This window comes from Musca domestica, unplaced genomic scaffold (genome assembly GCF_030504385.1).
Source record: "Musca domestica strain aabys unplaced genomic scaffold, Musca_domestica.polishedcontigs.V.1.1 21, whole genome shotgun sequence".
Classification (NCBI taxonomy): Eukaryota; Metazoa; Arthropoda; class Insecta; order Diptera; family Muscidae; genus Musca; species Musca domestica.
The window spans coordinates 10,874,447-10,894,148 of NW_026712258.1; the positions used below are offsets into that span (position 1 = coordinate 10,874,447).

The 19,702-nt window shown below is 37.5% G+C and overlaps 1 protein-coding gene across 3 annotated transcripts in view; it reads left to right on the top strand.

Moving 5' to 3' along the window:
• The window catches only part of LOC101890771 (putative cysteine proteinase CG12163), a 71,483-nt gene extending 51,869 nt beyond the window's left edge, over positions 1-19,614 (top strand). For all 3 annotated transcript variants that reach the window (XM_005184429.4, XM_005184430.4, XM_005184431.4), the window contains 6 exons: positions 11,936-12,078; positions 12,146-12,534; positions 12,912-13,087; positions 13,158-13,330; positions 19,044-19,222; positions 19,284-19,614. In XM_005184429.4, the coding sequence (XP_005184486.2) occupies positions 11,936-12,078; positions 12,146-12,534; positions 12,912-13,087; positions 13,158-13,330; positions 19,044-19,222; positions 19,284-19,555 (1,332 nt within the window). In that variant the 3' untranslated portion in view covers positions 19,556-19,614. The remainder of the gene's footprint in view (positions 1-11,935; positions 12,079-12,145; positions 12,535-12,911; positions 13,088-13,157; positions 13,331-19,043; positions 19,223-19,283) is intronic.
• The last annotated feature ends 88 nt before the right edge of the window (positions 19,615-19,702 follow it).

The window sequence follows — 19,702 nt, forward strand, 5'->3', positions numbered from 1 at the left end:
ATTACGGTAAATAATGTCGCAAAAATCATGAAAATATGGAATATCGGGAGGTACCGAAGACGTGGACCTGCACGGACAATTTTCTGTTTTTGGTTGTAGTACCCATTAGAATCTCCAGTACGAGATTTGAAACAATTCCGGTGAATAATGTTGCAGAAACCATCAAAATACCGAATATATGGGGGCTATACCAGCAGGCAGGTTACAAACTTAACCTGCCTGCTGGTAAACTATGCATGGATGGAAAATTTTAGCCTTCTATCTTAAATCATTCGAAAGATGGCGTGATTACAACAAACAGAATAAATATACTTTGTAGAGAGGGACTATTACGAATATTTCGAGGAGTTACAAACGGAATCACAAAGTTAATATATTCTCCATAGAATGGTGAAGGGTATAAAAAACTGCAACAAAATCAAAAGCCATAATTTTTCCATTTTTTGTTAAATTTTATTGAATGAAAGCAAAAAATATCGGAAATAGCATCAAACTTTAGAATAAGTTTAGATTTGTTCGAATTTTTCACCTTTGGCACGAATTATGGCCTTCAAACGGACAATGAAACCGTCACAAGCTGTCCGAATGTTGCTCTGCGGTATTTTGCGCCATTGTGCGCTGGAAATGAAGCGAGGCACCTAATTTTGTAACCAGTCTTGGGTGGCGCGTGCTGATTGCGATGGTGCTGAATCCTGTTGGAATGTGCAAGGTCTGCGGCCAAAATGTTTCCAGAATATTTTCGCGATAATATTCGGCATTTATTCTGATGCCACGAGCGGAGAGCAACCATCGGTTGTTATGGCGGCCCACACCATCACCATGGCCGGCGCTTGAGTTCTGGTGGCCAACCGAAGGAGAAAACCAAATTCTGCAATTCACCACTTTCGGCCAAGCTAAGCAACTCGTTACTATTTTTTTCTGTTGCGGTGTAAGTTTTTGCACTATTTGGAAATTCAATGTCTTCACCCCGAGCTCATTTTTCAATATTTGCCGAATGGAATATTGCGATATGTTTCGCTCACGAGCCATTTTTCGGCCACTGCGACGCGGGTTTCGATAAAGTCGCTTCTTTACTTTTTGAACCATTTCTGCTGATGTTGCTGGTTTCTTCCGTCCACTTCCTTGACAGCGGGCTACGCTACCAGTATCACAGTAACAACCCACGGTACGAGACACAAAAGATTTATTCATATTTAAATGCTCTAACGATAGGCACTTGTGGTTTTCCAGCCAAATGTAAAAAATCACACTATCACGCCATCATCCATCCATCACGAATAACTTTTTTTCTGGAAAATTCTCAGAACAATGCTTTTGTACGCTTGTAAACAATACAATGAGCTGTCACTGGAATAATTTTAACAGCTGTCGGACGAGTGGCTTAGAACCATTTTACACTTTCGAATGAAATCGGGCAAATATGTTCTTTGATCGCAACAGAAAATGCAGAGGTACTAAAAATTGAATACTTTGTATTGGGCAAACGGAATGAGCTAGAATTCAGAAACTTGGAACAAAAATTTGGTATAAGAATCAAGGTTGTACAGTTTGGTTATGGTTGAACAGATGAAGCTGGAATTTTGAAAGTTTGTATTGAAATCCCTTTTTGTGGTAGGTTTGTGATAAAGAGGTGATTTTGGAAATATGTTCTACAAAAGTACGAAAAGTACTTATAGTACTAAATAATATATTTAGTAAAATTCGGAATTGGGTAAACAAACAGTGTCTGAAATCTACAATATTATGGTCGCTGTTCATGTGTAGCCTGGTATCGGAAATATGTACTATAATTGTCCGAATTGCACTGAATGGTACCATATTTGGAATTGTGTGAAGGTAAATTCTGAAATTTGATATTTATATTACTGATGGTATTTATGTTTGAGATTTGGCAGTGGTTCGGAAATGCGTCCGGGCCATTGATATTAAGGAATAAAGAATCTATTACATCCGTTATTCGTTATCTTCTGTTTCCAAGGCTTCTTTGATTACATTTAAAACCCCAAACATCAATGATTTTTATCATGACTCTTTGGTCAATGCGAACTGGCCTTTATAGGTCATCAACTCTTTCCCAAGTATCCTTGTAGAATGTTAATATGGTAACATGTTAAAAACATTAAGTCATTAATGGCCATTAAACTGTCATAAATTTTTAATATTATAAACTTTTCACTTCGGCAGCGGGCCGACTAACAATTGACGGCCATGTTTATGTGGTAATGAATTTATAATTTTGTTCAAAAAGAGCAAAGGACAACAAACAACAGCAGCGACACAAAAAAATCGACATTTTACCAATTGATTTACGTGCAATATGTCAACCATCAATCTATCCATCTATCAAAGCTGGATGGAACAGATGAACCGGCGAACAACATTTGTCGCAGATTTTTCATGTTCGAGTGCACGTTTCGGGACCCCGCACCGCCCCCTTGGAATTCATTCAACTGCGCTTCGTCGTCAATTATCGCCAAACGGCTGGGTCAATGGGCATTGCCATATGTCGCAGACAGCTAAGTAGATAGATGTATGAGCTGCACACATATACATGGATAGTTTGTTGCAATGTTTCAATCCTTTGCTTTATTCCGTTCCTGTCATCCTGATGATGGCGCGTCACATTGCCATATTTGAAGTCATTCCACCGAACGAATCATTTGCTGCTAGGAATCCATTTTTGGTCTGCAAATCATGGCTCATTAATCGCAGCCTTAATTTGCAATATTTTGTGGACAGTGGACAGGCAGGAAGTGCATAAATGCTAGCTGGACGAATAATGGCAGCGTGTTATCCTGAAATACATATCAAGACAATTAGGAGGCAGAATTTCAATTATATATGCCTATCTACCACTACTTAATTGAAATTCATCATTTTGAAATCTACGTTGTGCATGCGATTTAGGTGGATTTTGGATATAAATAAAAATGTATGAATCTATCCTTGAAAAATTGTTAAAAAATTTATCAAAATTTTCGGAAAATATGATAGAACCTTAAAATATTGGCAAGGTAAATTTGTTCCAAATCATCTCTACTTTAATGCGGTGCACGGACAGAATTGCATTTCTATGAATTTTATGGGGTTCTTAGAAATGTTTAGGAGAGGGAGTCAATCAATTGATTTCTTCTTCCACTTGAGTTTAATAGAACGATGAACTAAATTTGGACGAAATCGAACTGATATCGCTAGCTCGATGCCTAATGTCCTGCATAGCATTTCGTCAAAAAAAACTGGATCTGAATTGATTATTTCGAGACATATTTTGGTGTTATCAATGACAGTATAATCATCTGAAATTTCATTGAAAACAATATTAAATGATGAGACACATTTCCAACTCGTTGATCGTAACAACATGCAAAATTGTCGCAGCCTATGACAAAAAACCGCGAATGCAGGTCCACGTCTTCGTATAGCCTCCATATAACGATACCTTCTGATGTTCGGTATTTTCATGATTTTAGCGGCATTATTAACCGGAATTGTTTCAAATTTCGTATTTGAAACTCGGAATTGGTACTTCAGCCTATGACAAAAAGATTCTTATGATGGTCCACGCCTTCGTATATCCCCCATATAAGAGTGGAGGTATTAAATGTTCAGCCCGGCCGAACATTTGCTGTTTTTTAATTGTTTCTTCTTGATTTTTGCAAACAATATCCTCCAAAACCTTCTTGTAACAAAAAAAGAAAATGAAAAACAGACGAACAATTCAACAGGAACAAAAAAAATTATGTCTACCACTCGATTTTACTCTTAGAGGAAACTCTTACTCTCTTTCGAAAAGCTCGCGGAGTGGAGAGCAAACTTCTTATAAAATTCGTACCCACTCGTGGGTAAAAATGAACAAAACGGACCCACTTGCCTCATAAGCAGCGAAACTATTGCTCTTTCGCGGGAAAAGTTTTCGAGTCTTGTATCTCTGACTTTTTTTCGAGTCTTGTATTATGATTTTACATATTGGGGTCAGGTAAAGATAAGGTTTACAGCTTCGTTTCGATTCATTTCCTCAAAGATAAAATTCGTGAGGCTATCGAGGACAAAGGCGATTTGGTGGACATTTGGCTGACATTGTTAAACCTTACGCCTCACTATGTTACAGTCATTGTATTCGTGCAATTTTTTTAACATGCAAAAGGAAACGAGGTAAATCTCTAGTTCGTTTTGGTGAAATTTGGTACAAAATAACCCATAAAGCCAGGGATACCTTAACCAAATTTTGTCGAAACCGGTCTGATGTAGATATAACTCCCAAAAAAGTTCCCTCTAATTTGAAATAACTGATGCACAACCCACCTATATTTACCTAATTAGATTGAACTCAGAATTATACGAACATTCTAACTCAAGGCAAATCTGTCCTAGGCTCTTAATGGCTTTAATCTCCAAAAAGCAATTGTCCACCTGCCCCTTCAAAAAAACCCTTCACACTGTTATCATTCCACGTTTCGTTAATCCTTAATAGGCTTGTACCTGTTTCATGACTTAAAGATTTAATTGTGCTAATCCTCACAACTTAAATTCAATCATGCACAATCATGAATAATCCCCTAGGCTCGTTTGAACTCTTTGTTGCCTGCCATCATCTGGCAAAACGGAGAGAGAGAGAGAAAGAAAGAAAGACAAATGACAGACACCCCAAGGAATTTTGTCTGATTTGTTGTCATTTTAAGAATTAATAGGACGTGATGGAGAGGATGCTAAGTTATGTTGATACGATGGAGGTGGAGTTGAGAATACCGATGGATAGATATAAGGGGGCTGGAAACAAACAAAGCCCCCCCAAGATATTTGCCATAAATCCAAGTACACATTGTAACACTTGTTTGCCTGCTATTCGCCTGCCTTGATAAAGGCTAGGACCTCTCAACATTTATATATTTGCTCCATTTTGAGGGCCAAACAAAATACTTGCGTCGAAGCAAAGCAAAAGAGTCATTTCAAATGGCTTTTTTCCAAGAACACCTTGTCTCAGGGAGGACTTACAACGTCAATTTGTTGCAGTACTTTGTAGCCGCACCAACACCAACCACTTAAGTCTGCTCCAGAACATTTTTGGCATTGAATGAATTATTCATTTTTATGAAAAAGGAATTAAAGTTGGCACTCGTCCCTCCCCCTACACCCCGCCCCATGCTGACAATCGCTTAAGAAGTTGACTAAAAATAGTTGAAAAGTTTTCTCCAAACCATAAGCGGAAAATTGCTGCTGTGATGATGACGTCTAGATTTCGGAACAATGCAAACTTCTTACATACACACACTCACACACAAATATATGTGTGTGTGTATTTATGTAAACTTCTTTCATTTCCTTTGAATGTACGAAAAGGGATTTTGTTCACCTCTAATCCCTTTTCGGCTGGCATAAAGTTTAATTATTTGTGGGTTTTATGAATTACTTATCGAATTCTTTTCGGAGGCAGCCAAAATTATTTGAAATTTGCCAATTGAAATTCATATTTATTTGGATTCCTCCTAAAAGGCTTTTAGGCAAAGTGGAAGCACAAATGATCTCGGATGATAATCGCCCCTCGCTTTGTTTCCGTTTGTAAAAAGCGACATCATAGCGCTAGAAACCTGAGACAGTTGTGGTGATCTGAGAATGATTCCGGATAAAGCCGTGTTGGTTCGTATTTTGGAGAAAACATAAATAGGTCTGAGAAATCGTGCCAGGATCACGATGAGATTATAGCTGAACATAAGAGTCATTAGGTGAGTCTGTTCAAACAGGCTTTAGGTTTGCAGTCGAACAATTTTGCTGGAGTTGGAGTTGCCCATTTTTTTTAAAAATTATTAAAGGTTTTTGTTATGAGAATGTAATCTTTCAAATCAACAAGAACTGATAATTGATGACAGAAAAAAAAGTTATATGAAATTTTATGCCGTAATACCATCTTCCTGCTTATGCTTTGAAATCGGAGGAATTAATATATGGGAGCAATAAATACATCCGAATCAATCCAGCAGATTTTGAAATTAAAGCCAAAAAAGAAGACACGTGTGTCGGCGTTTTAAAAGTTTACATCGCAAGGAACCTAAATAGAGGGGGCAAGTTTCGCCGTCTTCCACACTTTAGGAAATTTTCGGATTAAGATTCGTCGGAATCCGTGAATTTTAGGTATAAAGTGTCTACGGCAATATTACAGATAAGAAAAATGAGGAATACTTTGGTCGAAAGTCTTAAATCCTCAAAAGAGTGAACCAAAACTCACTTTAAACGGGATCGTAGTCAAAATAATCCACTAAATTACAGCGTGAGATGAAAAAACTGCAGCCAACTTCAGACTTCTGTCATTTCTAAGCCACTCGTCCGACAACTGTTAAAATTATTCCAGTGACAGCCCATTATATTGTCATGGTGTAGCCGCCAGCCGATGGTCGCTCTCCGCTCGTATTAATCGACCGTGGCATCAGAATAAAAGCCGAATATTAACGCGAAAATATTTTGGTGGGTGTAGTAAAGCCTTGGCCGCAGACCTTGGACATTCCAACAGGATTCAGCACGCGCGCGCCACCCAAGAATGGTTACGAAATGAGGTTCCTCGCTTCATTTCCAGCGCACAATGGCCACCAAATCCTCCGGATACCAATCCGTTGGACTATTGTGCCTGCAGTGTTTTGGAAAGCAAGATTGGCACTAAAAAATACCGAAGTGTTGATCACCTCAAGCAATGGCTTGGCCGGGAGTGGGCCAAAATACCGCAGAGAAACATTCGGGCAGGGTGTGACAGTTTCATTGGCCGTTTAAAGGCCAATTCGAACAAATCTAAACTTATTTTAAAATTTGATGCTAGTTCCGACATTTTTTGCTTTCATTCATTCACTATGGCGTTTGACTTTGTTGCAGTTTTTTTTATCTCACTTTATATTGGTTAACTTCTTCTTGTACCTCCCTTAAAATGGGTTAAATTTTTGAGTAATTTTATGCCTCATAAAATGCGAATTGTCAGTATTTATGTATATCATAACTGCGAAACAAGTCAGCTACTCTTTTCACACTTGGTATATCTAAATGTCTCTCAACCAGGTATCTGATGTGTATAAGGAATCTATGGACCTCCTTTTGGTAACTTCCGCACAAAAGTTGAACATTTTGATTATCATTTATTCGCACAAAATTGGAAATAAATGTTCGATTTCCTTTAAATTTTGCACATACCAATATTTGTATCAGTTTTAGGTGAAGTGGAATGCTTCGGTCCGCTATATATGGTACCTCAAGCATACTTTAGATTTTACAAAATTATCAGATATCTGATAAAATGCAAATGAAACGTTGTAATATTTATATCAGAGTTCGGAACTTGCCCCATAAAGGGTCATGTGGTTGAATATTCATAACGCAATGCCGACAGTATACATCTGTCGGCAAAACCGAGTTCTAATTACAACTACACACCCTCTAACCTAACATAGTTACTGAGAGTGGAAAATTGTTATACAGGTGGATTTAGCGGCCATATAACACAAATTGTTGTCACACTCTACCCCAACGTGAAACCAATCCAGCTAACATAGTAATAACTTCCTTAAATTCTGAAGGATATTCCTAATTATTTCTCGTCCTTTAAGAAATTTGCCACCATCTAAATACCATGTAATCTGGCATTCTTATTCTCCGACAACTTACCATTCATTTCCCGCTTGATAACAGAGCAAAACCCATTATTGTTGTTCTTGCTGCTTGGCTCATCAACATCTTATCATGTGTATCGGGAATCGTGAATATACCCGCCATATGACATTCAATGGGTTTCTTCATCAAACTAATTGCCGATATCGTTTCCCACGAACGGATGGGCGGTAAGAAGAGGCACCTCCAACCTTTTGATTTTAACTCTTCACCTTTCAAAACATGACACATTCGAATCCAACAACTGAACGAACAAATGGGCGAAGGAACAAAAACCCTAGCCATTCAATACATTCTCATTCTCATAAACAAATGTCATATGTCCTGGCCATTGCCACTGCTGCTGCTTCTGATACTGCTATCAACCGGCTTCTTCAATATCAGCCAAAGCATTACGCTCTTAGCATGTTTATGGGAATTTTCTTCTTTTTGTTGTTTCGCTTTCTTTTCCGGCGTCGCTTTTTTTGTATAGCCCTTTTTTGTGTAGTGCCATTCCGTTTGATGTGTGTGGTTACTATATGTTGTTGCTATTTGTTGTTGTCATCAACATTGTCGTTGTCATTGCTCATGGTCTATCTGTCCGTCCGTCCTCCATTCGTCCGTCGGCTTGTCTAGGTTTTAGTGCGTTTTGCACAGCAACTCGTATGTGAATAAATGAATGAATGAACTGTGGAGGAAAGGTTACTATTTGTTTGTCTCCTTTTCCTGTATCCCTCCCGTTTTGCTTTGTACCTTTGTGCATGCATACATACATACATATGTATGTACATTCATATAGCTAGCATGTCCGTTTGTCTGTCTTTTGCTCCTTTCATCCGGTTGTATTTTATTCGAACGCAAAAAAAAAGAGGAAATTCATTGCAACAATGGCTTTTGCGTGTGTTGTCGACACCAGTGACACCAGGAGGAATAGTAGCAGCAGCAGTAGCATCATTACAAACAGCCAACCAACCGAACCAGCCATCCTACAGCCTTTGGCAACAAAGGCCACATGAAGATGCCGCGGGATATTTCAGGGCAGGGGGTAAACTTTTACATGATAACATGATTATTTTAATTAAACCTTAAGCTAGGGCAATGATTTTTCATTACATGTGCCATACCAGTCAGCCTGTTACCCATCCATCTATTTACCCACCCCCACCCACAACCAACATTCATTTATTCGCCGTGTAATGAAGCATTAATGTGTGTGTGTATGTGTGAGTGTTCACGCGTGTATGAAAGCTTTGTTAAGTTTCCACTTAATAGATGGAGCTACAATCTTCTTTTGTCACAGTGCGACCCCAAAAGCACCCATTGTCGGTGTGCGAGGTCAAATTATTAAGTATCTGAGGTCATGTTGCTAATTGAGCTCTGCCATTATAAAGTCAAGTTTGCCTCTTCAGACGGAGATTCTTTGATATGGGTTAAATTTCGCCAATGGGACAGAAGTCGTAATAATCACTGCAGGATACAATTCTGAGTTACACTCATCTACATATAACTTGAATGGATATTATTACCTCCTCAAAATGTCAATATTTCTTCCAATCAGATCCTTAGACTGAAGTAACCCATGGTTTGTGGTCAGTTCTTATTTCCTTCTACATTCCTACCGACACAAATAGATCCGGGCTCTAGTAGGACATTGGATATGATGAAATATTTAATGGCTCGAATAACTTCTTGCATATAAAAATATCTTCAATTGGGGGACATTTACTCCTAACAAAAATCTAAGCAGATCACCGATGAAACTGAAACCCTCTTTTGACCCCCGATTCACCTCATTGATAATTTTTACAGAATTTTGAAAATAGACACAAGCCCCTCAAATCTCTGCAACAGACATCAATGGGCCATCTACATGACGGGGTGGGAATATTCTTCCCATAATCAACAGTGTCATGGGAGTCATCCAGCCCATCTCATGCAGGTGGGGTGAAATCCACCACCAACTACTTTCAGGATAGACAGACGTCTCAATACATATTCGGTTTATACCTCCGGTACTTGCTCAAATTCGAGAGGAAGCGCTCCTGGAAGTAAAAATAAAATAAGCATGCTCTATTTTTCGAATCCACTTGAATAAATGAGAGTATGCTTTGGTCGTTTTCGAGGGAGAGTTAGTCTTTTAGTTTTTGTTATATCGTTAAGGAGCATTTTGTACACAGAATACGGCGGCACCTTGCTTCTGCTCCATTTTTGCTCTTTTTATACCCTCAGCCATATGTTTAACCTCAATATATCATTTGATACGGCCAAAACTTGCCTCATCGAAGTAATGGTTTTAGACCAGAATCCGGACCAAATCCGTTTCAATATATTTGGAGTCGATCTAGAGATGTCCGTCCTTCCGTCTGTCTGTCTGTCTGGCTGGTGCGAATGATAACTCTCGAAGGGAGTATCGGTACATCGTAATATTATTGTCAAACTTATATCATGTTCGGAGATTGGCAATATCGATCCACGCCTTCTGGTAACTTAACCACAAAAGGTCAACATTTTGAAATAAAAATATTTTGCTGTAGAGAGATTGGTCAGTGCTAGGTGAGGGCAATATCGACTTACTACATGAAATACCTCCCCCACAAAGAGTCAACATTTTGAATGACTGTGAAGATCATAAAACGCGAAATAAACATCAGATTTCATTCAGACTTGGTACATCTCAATATTTCCATGGAACACAAGATCTGTGGTAAAGATGGTAGAGAGCGGACCATTTCTTCTAGTACCTCCCCCACAAAGGTTCTCAAAGTTTTTAATAACCAAAACAATTTTAAATCCAAAATAAGCATCCGCTTATTTTCATATTTAAGATATCCCATATATCCCACAAAATCTGCAGTGAAAATGGGATGCATCGGTCTATTCCTTCTGGTACCTCCCCCACAAAGGGTCAACATTATAAATATCCATGAAACACGAAATTAACATCCGATTCGATTTCGACTTGGTTCATCTCAATATTTCCATCAACACAAGATCTGTTATAAATATGGTAGAAATCGGAGGTACTGGTACCTCCTTCACATAGGTTTGAAGATTTTGAAAACTCTCTTCAAATTTCACACATACAAAAATTTTTGCTAACACAAGGTCTGTTGTGAAGATGATATACATGTGTCAACCCCTTCTGGTACGTCACCCACAAAAGGTCACAATTTTCAATACTTTTATCTGTCACAACTTGCGATTCCTTACATCTTGCTATATCTAAATATTTCTCTCAACCGGAAATGTGAGATGAATATGGAAATTATGATTTCGCATAAAATTGGATATAAATGTGTGACTTCCTTTAAATTTTTCACGTACCAATATTTTTATCTGTATTAGATGAAGTGGAACATTTCTGTTCGCACGCATATTCCCACATTTTCCATAAAATTACACATATCTCATATAAAGTATAGGAAGTAGACGATATAGTCCAAATATGGCCGTTGTGTTATTTATATCAGAATTAGGTCAGATACGAATTGGACAATAATATCCAAGTGCTTCGGAACCTCCCCCATAGAGGGTCAACAGTTGGAATAATCAATACTCAAGGCTGAGGGTATACATCTGTCGGCAAAACCGACTGATACTTTTTAACTTGTTTTTTTTTTTTTTTTCATTTTAGCTTAAAAACGTGTCCTTTACTTCCCTAGCGTACCTCCTACACCGTGAAATGTTATGCCATGATTAACGTTCAGTAATTTGACAATTTTAATAAAGCGGCAATAAACATTACACAACGACAACAATTACGGCAGTCATTAAAACAGAATATCCGATTTTAATGTGAGAATTTTATGAGAAAAAAAAAACATGTTTTGTTTGGTGCGAAATCTCTTTTCACTTAATTAGTTTGAGTGCAAATTTACTTTGTTTTTAAATTGAAAATTTTTATTAAAATTAAATGGAGTGTTCAACTTTATGGCGGAATAAAATTGGGAAAATGTGTATTGATTTATACTAGGATATTTTACTATCGGATAGTTTTTATCGTGCTTCTTTGAACTTGAATCTTACATTTATACAAGGCTATTGGTTTTCAGAGACTTTCGTTCTTCATAATCAACATTTTTATTAATATTTTCGTTTAAAAATAAAAACATAAAAAGGATTTTTTCAATGTCCTATTCCCCTTAACTCTCTCTTTCCTCAAACAGAGACTTGCCACAAGTAGCTTTGCATGGTTCGGATTAGGCTAAAAAATTCACTCAGCTCTTAATAACATTCAATCCTCTTTTTTGATTTTCTGTAGTTATAATAAAGTGTTGATACCTTATTATCTTTATCGTGTCTTTTTTTATTCCAGGTTGAAGAGGAGCCTATTATTGTGCGAAGCAAACGCTCTGCCAATGCCCTTGGCGGAAGCACAGCACTGGACTTCGATAAAGCCGAAAAGATATTAACAAAATCTTTAAATAAAATTGCTACCGGTGAGGGTCCAGCTTATAGGTAAGATCATACACTAACATATCCATTACATAGAGACTATAGTTAATCATCATTCCTTGCTTTCCAGAATCTCCAAAATCCATTCGGCCGAAAAACAAACCGTTGCCGGTACTCTAACTAAAATAGATGCCGATTTAATCGGTGCCGATGGCGAAGAAGAACGTTGTCTTGTCGAAATTTGGACCAGAGCTTGGTTGGCCGATGGCAATGAAGTCACCATTAAGTGTCCCAAGAAGGATGTGGTCAAGAGACGCCACAGTCGTTCAGTCGAATATGCCGAAAAGAAATTACACAAAAAATCCAACCATCACAATCTCAACAAAGTCGAACATCTCTTTTCGAAATTCCAAGTAAAATACAAGCGCCATTATCACACCACCATGGAACGTCAAATGCGCATGCGCATCTTCAAGCAGAATTTGAAAATCATCCAAGAATTGAATGCCAATGAAATGGGTAGGTTTTTGGTCTGTTTTGAAATGAGGATTTGAAAGGCAAATTCAATGGCAATCGGCAAGAAGACTACCATAGCATATATAAGGTGGCCAGTAAGCCCATCTGACAACTTAGTTTGCTGTCAAAAAAACATATTTGTGATTTGACTCAAAGAGAGTCAAATTCATTGTCAAATTGCGGCCAAAGGTAGTTTTCTTGGGCGACCTTATTCCATGTATGTTTTTTTTTATTAATTATGATTTGTATTTATTTTGAAAAATACCCCTGGAATTGACCTTTTTCTTTCGAGTTCATTTTCGTATCGGCCTTTTATTTCCTAAATTACATTTAAGATTTTTATTTTTTTTAAATTCTTAAAATTCTTTTCCTCATTACAGGCAGCGCCAAATACGGCATCACCGAATTTGCCGATTTAACCAGCACTGAATACAAACAACGTACCGGTTTGTGGCAACGTGATCCCGTCAAGTCTGCAGCAACACCCAAAGCTGAGATTCCCAACATTGATTTGCCCAAAGAATTCGATTGGAGGGAGAAGGGTGTTATCTCACCAGTAGGTTTAAATTACATTTTAATATAAATTGATATAATGCAATATTTTCGATCTTCCATCTTCTTTGCAGGTTAAGAATCAAGGAAACTGCGGCTCCTGTTGGGCATTCAGTGTCACCGGTAATGTTGAAGGTTTGCATGCTGTCAAAACTGGTAAATTGGAAGAATATTCAGAACAAGAACTTTTGGATTGTGATACAACTGATTCTGCTTGCAACGGTGGTTTACCCGATAATGCCTATGAGTAAGTAAATGAAGAATATTATTGTTTGAACAGTGTTTGGCTTGCTTGTTTGGGATACCATAGTATTTTGTTGTTGCAAAAATCGTCAGGCAAAATCCCATTATTGTTGTTTTTATAAAAACAACGTTTGTTTATTAGTGGAGAACGATGGTAATGTTTACCAGGGGGTAAGGCAGGGAATACCTAGGTTTCGGAAAGAGCCACCAATCCTCATCAGTTCCCTTGTTTCTTGTCTGGGATATTCTCCCCAGAAGTTATTTAAAAAATAACTTCTATGACAAAAAACATTTTTTTACCCAAGTGACGAGATCGTAAGCTCAATAGAAGAGGAACAAAAGAATTACATAAAACTAAAATTCTTTTGGAAAATCTTCTAAATCTTACAACCGCACTTATAAACATTTACATCTTTCTCCACTTGTTATGTTTTCGTTCAACCTGAACGAAGTAACATAACCATGTAAGTTTGTTTTGTCTGTTACAACAAAAACCCCTTCGTCGACCGTGCCTGTGTCTATTAATAGAACAGTGTTTGGCTTGCTTGTTTGGGATACCATAGTATTTTGTTGTTGCAAAAATCGTCAGGCAAAATCCCATTATTGTTGTTTTTATAAAAACAACGTTTGTTTATTAGTGGAGAACGATGGTAATGTTTACCAGGGGGTAAGGCAGGGAATACCTAGGTTTCGGAAAGAGCCACCAATCCTCATCAGTTCCCTTGTTTCTTGTCTGGGATATTCTCCCCAGAAGTTATTTAAAAAATAACTTCTATGACAAAAAACATTTTTTACCCAAGTGACGAGATCGTAAGCTCAATAGAAGAGGAACAAAAGAATTACATAAAACTAAAATTCTTTTGGAAAATCTTCTAAATCTTACAACCGCACTTATAAACATTTACATCTTTCTCCACTTGTTATGTTTTCGTTCAACCTGAACGAAGTAACATAACCATGTAAGTTTGTTTTGTCTGTTACAACAAAAACCCCTTCGTCGACCGTGCCTGTGTCTATTAATAGAACAGTGTTTGGCTTGCTTGTTTGGGATACCATAGTATTTTGTTGTTGCAAAAATCGTCAGGCAAAATCCCATTATTGTTGTTTTTATAAAAACAACGTTTGTTTATTAGTGGAGAACGATGGTAATGTTTACCAGGGGGTAAGGCAGGGAATACCTAGGTTTCGGAAAGAGCCACCAATCCTCATCAGTTCCCTTGTTTCTTGTCTGGGATATTCTCCCCAGAAGTTATTTAAAAAATAACTTCTATGACAAAAAACATTTTTTACCCAAGTGACGAGATCGTAAGCTCAATAGAAGAGGAACAAAAGAATTACATAAAACTAAAATTCTTTTGGAAAATCTTCTAAATCTTACAACCGCACTTATAAACATTTACATCTTTCTCCACTTGTTATGTTTTCGTTCAACCTGAACGAAGTAACATAACCATGTAAGTTTGTTTTGTCTGTTACAACAAAAACCCCTTCGTCGACCGTGCCTGTGTCTATTAATAGAACAGTGTTTGGCTTGCTTGTTTGGGATACCATAGTATTTTGTTGTTGCAAAAATCGTCAGGCAAAATCCCATTATTGTTGTTTTTATAAAAACAACGTTTGTTTATTAGTGGAGAACGATGGTAATGTTTACCAGGGGGTAAGGCAGGGAATACCTAGGTTTCGGAAAGAGCCACCAATCCTCATCAGTTCCCTTGTTTCTTGTCTGGGATATTCTCCCCAGAAGTTATTTAAAAAATAACTTCTATGACAAAAAACATTTTTTTACCCAAGTGACGAGATCGTAAGCTCAATAGAAGAGGAACAAAAGAATTACATAAAACTAAAATTCTTTTGGAAAATCTTCTAAATCTTACAACCGCACTTATAAACATTTACATCTTTCTCCACTTGTTATGTTTTCGTTCAACCTGAACGAAGTAACATAACCATGTAAGTTTGTTTTGTCTGTTACAACAAAAACCCCTTCGTCGACCGTGCCTGTGTCTATTAATAGAACAGTGTTTGGCTTGCTTGTTTGGGATACCATAGTATTTTGTTGTTGCAAAAATCGTCAGGCAAAATCCCATTATTGTTGTTTTTATAAAAACAACGTTTGTTTATTAGTGGAGAACGATGGTAATGTTTACCAGGGGGTAAGGCAGGGAATACCTAGGTTTCGGAAAGAGCCACCAATCCTCATCAGTTCCCTTGTTTCTTGTCTGGGATATTCTCCCCAGAAGTTATTTAAAAAATAACTTCTATGACAAAAAACATTTTTTTACCCAAGTGACGAGATCGTAAGCTCAATAGAAGAGGAACAAAAGAATTACATAAAACTAAAATTCTTTTGGAAAATCTTCTAAATCTTACAACCGCACTTATAAACATTTACATCTTTCTCCACTTGTTATGTTTTCGTTCAACCTGAACGAAGTAACATAACCATGTAAGTTTGTTTTGTCTGTTACAACAAAAACCCCTTCGTCGACCGTGCCTGTGTCTATTAATAGAACAGTGTTTGGCTTGCTTGTTTGGGATACCATAGTATTTTGTTGTTGCAAAAATCGTCAGGCAAAATCCCATTATTGTTGTTTTTATAAAAACAACGTTTGTTTATTAGTGGAGAACGATGGTAATGTTTACCAGGGGGTAAGGCAGGGAATACGAAGGGGTTTTTGTTGTAACAGTCAAAACACACTTACATGGTTATGTTACTTCGTTCAGGTTGAACGAAAACATAACAAGTGGAGAAAGATGTAAATGTTTATAAGTGCGGTTGTAAGATTTAGAAGATTTTCCAAAAGAATTTTAGTTTTATGTAATTCTTTTGTTCCTCTTCTATTGAGCTTACGATCTCGTCACTTGGGTAAAAAAATGTTTTTTGTCATAGAAGTTATTTTTTAAATAACTTCTGGGGAGAATATCCCAGACAAGAAACAAGGGAACTGATGAGGATTGGTGGCTCTTTCCGAAACCTAGGTATTCCCTGCCTTACCCCCTGGTAAACATTACCATCGTTCTCCACTAATAAACAAACGTTGTTTTTATAAAAACAACAATAATGGGATTTTGCCTGACGATTTTTGCAACAACAAAATACTATGGTATCCCAAACAAGCAAGCCAAACACTGTTCTATTAATAGACACAGGCACGGTCGACGAAGGGGTTTTTGTTGTAACAGACAAAACAAACTTACATGGTTATGTTACTTCGTTCAGGTTGAACGAAAACATAACAAGTGGAGAAAGATGTAAATGTTTATAAGTGCGGTTGTAAGATTTAGAAGAATTTCCAAAAGAATTTTAGTTTTATGTAATTCTTTTGTTCCTCTTCTATTGAGCTTACGATCTCGTCACTTGGGTAAAAAATGTTTTTTGTCATAGAAGTTATTTTTTAAATAACTTCTGGGGAGAATATCCCAGACAAGAAACAAGGGAACTGATGAGGATTGGTGGCTCTTTCCGAAACCTAGGTATTCCCTGCCTTACCCCCTGGTAAACATTACCATCGTTCTCCACTAATAAACAAACGTTGTTTTTATAAAAACAACAATAATGGGATTTTGCCTGACGATTTTTGCAACAACAAAATATTATTGTTTCCATTACATATAGATATAGTGTTCATAAAATAATGAAAGGGAATGAAAGATATTAAAGAGATGAGAAGAATTTCCGGTCATATGAGGATATTTTTTCTTAATGACAAATCCGATAGATCGTTATGGTATATATTGTGGCTGCATTTTCTGTGTCGAAGGTCTAGCCTGATCACCAGTAGTTATTTCTCAGAGGTTTTAGATGAGTTCTTTTCTACGATTAGCGGAACGGCGGCAGTGCATAGTCCAGCTATAATACGAACAGTTGTTCTAATCTCTGACTTTTGAGAGAATAAATAATTGTAACAACAATGAATGCTGCTTGTTGATTTCTGATCTGGTTTTTCCTCTAACTGAAAATTAAAACAAAATGGATACCTTCATAGGCTGTAGCCAAAAATTTTCGGAATTGACTCGGATAGATTTTGCTGAGATGCGGCGTGGTGTAAGGTCTTTCTTTCCATAACTACCCTGATTTGTCTAAGCAACCGACTTTTCTCAGCAACAATGGATGAGGGGTGACCTCAGACATTAATAATGTAAGTGTTAACAGCATCAGTGCCTGCAGCAATGTGAACGCTAATCAGACCTGCCTAATAGGTTTTTTGATCTATTGGTCACTGACACGTATATGGTCGTGGGTTTTATTCTCCATATCATAGTTTTGATGTTTTAGTTTTTAGGAAGGAATTCTTGAAGATCTGAATACTCTCCCAGACCACACTGGGCCCCATAGCTAACAGACCGGCCTATCGCGTTGTAAGAGATCAACAAGGTCTCCCTGTCCACAGCCATCTAGAGGTCCTTGTTCTACTTTTAGATTTACCGCAGATAATTGTGGCTTGCAGGAACGACTTGAACATGCGTGCGAGAGCTAGTTTGCGGTCGGAATTGTTTTTGTTTTTTTTTTTGACCTTCACATTGAGCTGTTTAGTTCTCATCTTCACATATCTTGTAGTATAGAATCTAACCGTTGTCTTAATGACGGATGTTTTTTTCCTCAGTACTCAACTTCTGGGTTTGAACTTATTTTTTCCGGAATTTCACAAACTACAAATAGTTAATAATCCCACGTTTCAAACTCGGCTTGAGGATAGTGTGTCGCCTTTCAAAAATACATCATAGAATAGGGAACTCTTTTTTTCGGTTTGTTATAAAGCACAAGTATTGAACTTATCGCCGGAATTCACAACCGAAGTTAGATAACTCCGCCGCGAACCGTTTCTTAAAACTCACTCCAAATTCTAAGTGACATGTATCCAATTTATAGTTATAGTCAATGATTACGACATAAAGTTTATGAATCGATTTCCCAATTCAAACAAATACCCAATTTCATGAAGAGAATGAATGGTAAGGTAATCAGACAGGTTCCATTCAGTAATAAGTGACTTAGTACACCAATCTAGAACTGCAGTTAAATCTTTCGACACCGCAAAAAGGCAATGGCTGTGGTAGATTCCTATTTATCTGGAAAATAGGTATCGAGGAGACAGTCTCCATAACCGAGGATACCATATACGGCGAAGTCTACCAAACCACATATCTCAAAAAATATGCGGAGAAGAAGAGCAAGCCAGTGTCTACCTCAAAACTCAAGAAGGGGGTGAAGAGTATGAGGTCAACGGAGGAACAGCAACTTAAGGAGAAGAATAAGGTGACAAGTGTCTAGATACAAAACGGACCCCGAGATAAGTTGCTGTATCAACATTGATGTTCCCGATGTTATGTCGGACCGGGGTTGTAAGGTCTTAATCGTTTATACCTGCCTAAGATGTCTTTTTGTTCCCTCTATGATCCTTTCATTTTTCCCGTTCGAGGCTAGCAAGAAAATGCATTTTGTGGATTACAATCAAAATCCTTACTATGTCACTATTAATTTCCAAGTCCAGAGTAGATCCAAGTGCCGTCATCTTGTTTGAATATCCTACGAAATTTAACCCTTGAACCAAATCTGCAATCCTCTAATTCCTAGCTTCCACCACCACCTTTTAGCGTAAATATATGTTTGGAAGTGGAAACATGATCAATTTATATGATTCGATACATTAATTAAGAAAATAAATATAATGTTCTTAAATAAATATTATTTTTCCAACATTTTTTGTTACTTACAGAGCCATTGAAAGAATTGGTGGATTGGAATTGGAAAGTGAATATCCCTATCATGCCCGCAAAGAACAATGCCACTTCAATAAGGCCAAGGTTCATGTACGCGTCAAGGGTCACGTTGACTTGCCCAAAAACGAAACAGCTATGGCTCAATGGTTGATTGCCAATGGTCCCATTTCAATTGGTAAGTATATCCCCCCTATCTATCTGAGAACATTTTCATTAAAATTAAAATTCATTTTAAGGTATCAATGCCAATGCCATGCAGTTCTATCGCGGTGGTGTTTCACATCCCTGGCGTCCATTGTGCTCGCACAGCAATCTCGATCATGGTGTCTTAATTGTGGGCTATGGTGTTTCGGACTATCCCATGTTTAAGAAAACTCTACCCTATTGGATTGTTAAGAACTCGTGGGGCAGCAAATGGGGTGAACAGGGCTATTATCGTGTGTATCGTGGCGATAATACCTGTGGTGTCAGTGAGATGGCCAGTAGTGCCGTTTTAGCTGATGATTAGGATTTGTGGTCTCAAAATGTTTAAATTACACCTCTACAACATCAACAAAATAAATAAAACGACAACAACATAAAAATATATTAAAATCATTCATACCACATATTTGGGGGAAGATCCGAGGAACCAACATCAGAAAACACAGCACAT